The sequence below is a fragment of the Wasmannia auropunctata genome, unplaced genomic scaffold (genome assembly GCF_000956235.1).
Source record: "Wasmannia auropunctata unplaced genomic scaffold, wasmannia.A_1.0 LD334508.1, whole genome shotgun sequence".
In the NCBI taxonomy this organism is placed as follows: Eukaryota; Metazoa; Arthropoda; class Insecta; order Hymenoptera; family Formicidae; genus Wasmannia; species Wasmannia auropunctata.
In genome coordinates this window covers 1,902,973-1,910,039 of record NW_012028382.1, presented here as the reverse complement: position 1 = coordinate 1,910,039, position 7,067 = coordinate 1,902,973, and the positions used below count along the sequence as shown (strand labels likewise).

The following is a 7,067-nucleotide window of genomic DNA, read 5'->3' as shown; positions in this document are numbered from 1 at the left end:
TTCGGAAAAGTCCGCACGGAAAATCGAGGCGGAAAACGCATGTCACGCGCTCTCGCGACGTCGAGAGAGCGGATGCGCGACCGGACGCCGGCCAATCGGCGGGCCCAACGTCAGCCGGCCGGGGATGAGACGCGGCGCGCGATTCGCCGGCGGCGCGGGCGCGCGGCCAATCGCGACCGGACTGACGCGACACGCCGCGACAGCGGCCACCTTCCACCGCGTTGGATCGTATCGTCACTCATCACATGACCCGCGCCACACTGTACTCCGGTAGGCCATATTTGACAGTGGGCCACTAGTTTAGCGACGTGAGTGACGTGAAGATCGCCTCCACGTACGACGATCCCGCGCGAGACTCCCGATCTCCGTGCAACCTGTAAATACAACACCCCGTGATCGACTCGACCGCCGAGACCCGACAAATCAGGCCACAATGAGTGCAGCCACAGAAGACGCCCCGGTGTACTCGCCGTTCTTCGGCGTTATGGGCGCCGCCTCTGCCATCGTATTTTCTGGTGAGTTTCAACTGTCTGCCCGTGCATGGCCACCTCGTGATCTCGCTCGCTCGCTCGCTACGTGCGCTCGTTCGCGACGTTCGGCGACAAACGAGGTCGCGGAGCCGCGAGGCCCGCGTCTCTTACTGCGTTCTCCGCGCGCGCACTTCGCGCTCCATCAATGACGAACGTCGACGTCGACGTCGCTTGTCGACACGATCCTACATCGACGTCGTCGCCGTCGCCGTCGCCCCCCGTGGACACGGGGCGGCCGATGTTATGTATATCGTCTCACGCCATTTTCTCGTGCGGCATAAGACGAAAATCGTGTGCTAACAGCGCGGCGCGCGCGGATTATCGATCCTTCCCCGCGAGGAAGAAACGCGGGGGAGAGCTCGCTCGTTTTCCACGGGGCGTACGTACGCGAGCGACGACGACGGCGGCGGCGGCGGCGGGGCGGGCGGCGACGTCATGTGCCGCGAGACGCGTGACGAGTCGCGGCGGCGGCGGCGACGTTGCTCTCTCCGCGGAAGCCGCAACGAGCGCGAGAGCCGCTCACGTGAAAATTTCAGCCGCACGTTTATCTTGACGCGAAATATCGGTGCCAGCCACCGCTGACGATTCCTCTCTCTCGTATCGCGGTTCCGCTTTCGACGTCGATTACTTTCATCCCGCTCCCATACGCTTCGCGTTTTTACCCTTTAAAGTTCAGTCTAGCTTTCGTCGCGAACGTCTCGCTCGGCCCGTGAAATTTGGCAATTTCCAAGGAGACGCGGTCCAAGAAATCGCGTGTCGGCTGCGCGCTCGCGCCGCGTTCCCCCCTTAAAACGAGAACGCGTTTTATTCGCGAATCAGCCAGCCGCGGAATAGCCGCCGCGGCCGGGCGCAGGCTATTTCGTAATGCTGACCTCGGCTGACGAGCGGCACGCCGCTAGAATTTTACGAGCCTCGGAAAAGCGACGGAAAGGAGGATGGACGGATGGATAGAGACGGAGAGAGTAGCAGACACAGATGTGTACGGAATACGCGAGCGGGCGTGCGCCTCGTGCGTGTCACGAGACGCGTTTCCCCGCCACCCGCCACTCCGCGCCGTTTCGACTCCTGCACCTTACGTGCACCTTCTACACACGGTCGTCCTGTCTCGCTCTTTTAAGTTTGACATTTTTCATTATGTTATACGATGCGAATCGATCTCCTTTCCCTCGCGCTTTTTCGCGGAGGCGAGACGCGCATTTCTTCGGCTTTTACGAAGACGCGTAGCAGGAAGGTGCAAAGTCGCTCCTTTCCTCGCGAGGCGAATGCGCTCCCGGCGCGCGTATCGATTTACAATTAATGATTTTCCCGAATTCGCGGTAAACGGTGACCCCCCCGGGGGGACTCTCTACATCGCCGCCGCCGTGAGCGAGCAAGCGAGCGTCGCTTTTACCCGTTGGGAAAGATCAATACGAATGCCTTTTCCCGTATGCGGCCCTTCGGCCTTTCCGCCGACGGAAATGCGAGATCGCGTCGCGAGGAGCAAAGGTCGCGATTTCCCACGTCATTTCTTCCCGGAAGAATATCGATATCGATCATACGAACGTCCTCCGGCGAGACCGTCGTCGTCGTCGTCGTAAGATTTGATCGCGGCTTGTTTGTCTCCCGAGTCGCCTTATACGAGGAGCGATGTGCGCTCCGGCGGAAGCATACAAATTGACCGTGGGCCAATTCGGCAATCGCGTCCGGCTTGCGCGCGTCGAGAGAAACTCGTTTCAGCGAGCTCGTAAAGAAATTTCGACGAGAGAGAGAGAGAGAGAGAGAGAGAGAGAGAGAGAGAGAGAGACGAAGCTTGAAATGCGAGACGGTAGCCCACTTGTTTGATCTACAACGCCTCGTGCAACGCGACTCGGGCATAATCGACTGGCCACCAGCGCTCGAGAGAGGTGTTTATTTATATACGATAAGAGGCGCGCATATGTTGGCGCACGATAAGGTTTGCGGTAACGGCGATTAAATGGCCACGGCCTAACTAACTAGAGCAGGATACGACGTTAGGGCCGAAGGTACGAGAGGAGAGAAAAAAAAATATGACACGATCGCCTCTCCCAGCCACGCCCCCCTACTCACGAGATGGGACTTGTGCGATTGTCATGTGACTGCCAACGTGAGAATCATGTGACTGCGATTTCCAGGCTGGGCTGGGTACCCTCCCCCCTGATGTCACGGGGATACCTGCCGTCGTCGCGATCGCGATCCGCGGTCGGGATCGTCGGTGACGCACGTGAAGGGAAAAACGGAAAATGATTCTCGGGATGATGATTATTTTCGTCGCTTCCCCGTTGGGACCGTCGTCGCAGCGGAGCTCGATCGATAATCCTCGTGGCACGCTCGGCTCGCGCGGCTGAAACCGCCAAGAAGTATACCGTGCGTCTGGAAAATACCCGCGATGCATGCAATTTATGATCCTTTTTTTCCTCCCCCTTTTTTACGAGGACCTCTCTCCCTACAGCGTGGGAATTAATTCGCACGAGATTATTCGACTTTATTGACGATTTACTGCGCCGGTCTTTAAAAATGAACTCTCGTGTCACATGTTTTGCCTCGAACAATTGGATAATCACGTACGAATGCTTCAGAGTATAAAAAATATCTCGAACTTTATCAGTAAACTTTTATTAAATTGAAACGATTAATAGTAGAGGAAAGCACTAATTCACTCGATATACATCTTTTATCACAAGTTCAATATTATATTATAGACAGTTTTTGTTGCATTACCTTTTTACTATGCAAGACAATTTTGAGGAATGATTGTTTATTTTTAACTATTCTATTTTTTAAATTTTACTATAATAGCTTTACTGTCGAACTATCATTATATTTGTCACTTTATCTATCATTATATTAAACATTCCTCTCAATTTAACTAGAGATGTATAAGAGTCTTAAAATGTTTTATTAATATTAATTCCGAAAAACTGAAGTATTGGCTAATATATGAATTATATAAAAGAAAATATAATTCCTGTTAATTTTTGTTCTTGATACAGCAGTGCAAATTATTTGTAACGCATTATTTATTTTATTCTACAGCTCTGGGAGCAGCATATGGCACAGCAAAGGCCGGTACGGGAATCGCAGCGATGTCTGTCATGAGGCCAGAATTAATTATGAAATCCATCATTCCCGTTGTCATGGCAGGTATTATTGCCATTTACGGTCTTGTAGTGGCAGTACTCATTGCCGGTACTCTTGGGAGAGCCCCTAAATACGACCTGTATAAGTACGTATCTTTTATACACGCAAAAAGCTGCTTACGTACAAATCTCTGTACATTAAGCAGCGTTTTACAATATAATTGCAAATACTTTAATTTATTAAAGAATGTAAAACGCTTGCAGCTTGCGGCAAAAATAACTTTGTAATTAACGAAAATCTTTTCGTTCTGTTTTTTTAGTGGTTTCACCCACTTGGGTGCTGGTTTAGCTGTAGGCTTCTCCGGTCTAGCAGCCGGATTCGCTATCGGCATCGTGGGCGATGCCGGTGTGAGAGGTACCGCTCAGCAACCTCGTCTCTTCGTCGGCATGATCCTGATTCTGATCTTCGCCGAAGTATTGGGTCTCTACGGCCTGATCGTCGCCATCTACCTGTACACCAAGTAAACGGTCAGTAGCGGCATACTACCTGCCATGGCTCCATGCAAGACATGTCGCCTGCAACCAACAGCGCTCCCCGACTACTATTATGCTACAAAACTTGTTTCGACATATTTTACTTAATCACGTTACTCCATGCATACCTATCTAATTACCATCTCGGCTCATCTCTGCGCGTCCCCCTGTAATATCATACTCAAAAAAAAAAGATCGATCTATTTAGCGTACAGACATTTAACCACGCATTACTTGTCACTCGGATTGCATGATTATAATCGAAGGTGCTGCGATCGAGAGAAGTGCGGCCAGTTTTTTTTTTCTTGATTTCGCGACACCGACGCGCAACGGCGCATTTCGAATCGAACGCTGCGAACGGTATGAAGAAGAAGCGAATGTAATAGCGGAAAGAAAAACGGAAGAAAGCGTGGAAAGCAAAGGTCGACAGGGAAATACATATACATATTTAGAGAAAAGATCTCCTGTGTTAAATCCCATTGTCGAACATTTCTCTTTCACTGTATAGTAATCATTTATAGCTTAGTACGACATTGAATTACCAGTTAAAGTAATCGGCTCTACTGAGTGTATAAAGGAAAATATGTTATTGATAAAAGAATATTTAGCACAATTATATATATTATATATATATAAATATATTATAAATGCAAATCGCGCGAAACGGCAGGTACGCGAATAGGAATCACACAAAAATAAAGAAAACTCTAAAGAAACGAAATTATATCATCGGAATAGAAGTATGTAAGAGTAAGCGACACGCAAATCGCGCGTGACAAAACGGCGTAATGTAACAGAGCGAAAGAGAGGGAGAGGAAGAAAGAGAGAGAGAGAGAGAGAGAGAGAGTGAGAGTTTGTGAGAATGTACCGGACAAGATCTCGCGTGTACGGAGATTGTGCAACTAGAAATTAGTAGACGAAGAATGATATGGTGGATGAAACTTTAGTAAAAAGAAAAAAAAAGAAAAAAAGTATGAATGCGAGTAGTTGATTCATCAAGATACACACGATAGTATTTTAAGTCAATTGAGAGAGGCTGCTGGACACGACGGGATTTTATTATTTCACGGTTATTCATGGACAACGATACGTTGCCTCGGTAGACGAGAGAAGGAGGGGGGGAAGAAAGAAAAGGGAATGATCCGCTGAATAATCGGGCTGTCAGAGCCGCAAAGGCCAGCGGTCGACGCCTGATTAGTCGCGCGATTTTCATCCACATTTATCTCCATCGTCGAGAATAACGTCGTCGTATGTCAATGGAGTAACGGGTACATGTGAAGCTTGCGTAAAACCATTAAGACCGTGCGTACCAGTAGACACATCAGTACACACATACACACACACACATACAGAGAGAAAGAGAGACACAATATACCGTATGATGGCGAAATCAATGATCATCTGAGAGAAGTTATATTATACGCTGATAATGACATGTAAACGGAGGATAATTTGTACATTCCATATTAAGTTCGTTCAGTGCAGGCGAGCGGGCGTTTGGCGTCTGACAAAAAAAAAAAATTCACGAAAGTAGTAGTCCGCGCTGCGTCGAACGTCTCTCCGAGAAATTGACCGATCGCACATGCACACGCATAATTCACCGTGAGGCGGCAGCCGGCGGACGAACGTGCATTGCCCTGGAATGAGATTGTCCTTTGGGAGCTTGACGATCGCATTCCTTGTGCGCGCACGGTCTTTCGATCGGTCGCCACCGTCACCATTTCTTCCCACAATCATGTTCGGATATAAAAGGGCGAGGGGCAGAAAGAAAAAGCTAAATCCGCAAGGAAAGTACGAAACCAGAGCGCCCGCTTGCCATTTTCGACTGCGCAGTATTTTGCTACCTAAGAAAAAGATGCAGACAAGCTCAACGATACAGGCGTATTTCCGGCGAAGAGAGAGAGGTGAAATCGAGATTGTCGAATTGGCAAGCTCTTGAATTCGGGGACGAAAAAAAAAATGAACCGAAAGGATTAATTGACAGCGTTTGTCCGGAGAATCGCCGTTCTCGCCCTGGAAATGCACCTGTATACACATCCCGCCGAGCAGAAACAATAGTCTCGTTGGGAATGAAGAACGAGCGATAACGAACATGGAAGAGAAGTTGCAATTTTTTCGGAAACTCGCGTCGCTTAAAAAAAAAAAGAAGAAACGAAAAACTTGTGCACGAGCGAGCCGGGGAGCGGTGGTGGTGGTGGTTCGTTTACCTCTTTTTTTTTAATCTTTTTTTTCCCCGTTTTCTCCCTGCAACGGGAAACGCGATTTTCGTCGTTTTACGCTCGGGAGAATTAACGCAGGCACGCTAGACACATTTTACGCCAACTACCCTTCTTCCCTCTATTTCTGTCCGTTGTATATTTTAATATATGTACGATATATCGGGAACACACCGAACGCGATTGTATCGCTGAAAGGTAAATTAAAAAAAAGGAAGAAAAAATCCGAGAAAGACGAACCCGGGGATTTAATTATAGTTGTGCGCGCGCGTGCGATATGTATATGTACATACCACCACGATGCTTCACGCTGCGATAATTACAATTTAGGCTAGACCTAGGTAAGGTATTGTTGTATACCAAAACCTCGTGTAGCTGAGTGAACGGTAATTATTCGGGTATGTGCGAGAGATTGCGTGAGAGAGAATGAAAGAGTGTGCGAGAAGAGATGCGCGTGAGAGCGAAAGATAGATGCACCTGGCAGAGGGAGCAGAGAGACCGCTGTCACCACCGCTGCCGCCACCCCCATCTCCACCCCCCCGTTCCCCGCCCTCGAAAATCCCCCGAACTCTACTATCTTCCAGTGTTACTAATAGACTCATTGTTGAGCGCGAAAAAGTGATACTGATCGACGATGATTATTTATGTTATAATTCGTCCTCGATGTTACAGAAGAACCGTGTTTAATAAAAATTTCATTTGGACAAAAA

General features: G+C 48.8%; 1 protein-coding gene across 1 annotated transcript; it reads left to right on the top strand.

The window, feature by feature from the left end:
* The first annotated feature begins 226 nt into the window (after positions 1-226).
* Positions 227-7,067, top strand: LOC105458593 (V-type proton ATPase 16 kDa proteolipid subunit). The gene is made up of 3 exons (XM_011704040.1): positions 227-515; positions 3,564-3,753; positions 3,928-7,067. The coding sequence occupies exons 1-3, from the start codon at positions 434-436 to the stop codon at positions 4,130-4,132; spliced, it is 477 nt and encodes a 158-aa protein (XP_011702342.1). The 5' UTR covers positions 227-433; the 3' UTR covers positions 4,133-7,067.

Excerpts from the sequence above, each read along its gene's own strand:
- LOC105458593 (XM_011704040.1), top strand. The coding sequence starts at position 434 with ATGAGTGCAGCCACAGAAGACGCCCCGGTGTACTCGCCGTTCTTCGGC. Across the intron at positions 516-3,563 it reads CTCTGCCATCGTATTTTCTG|CTCTGGGAGCAGCATATGGC; the intron begins GTGAGTTTCAAC and ends TTTATTCTACAG. Across the intron at positions 3,754-3,927 it reads CCTAAATACGACCTGTATAA|TGGTTTCACCCACTTGGGTG; the intron begins GTACGTATCTTT and ends CTGTTTTTTTAG.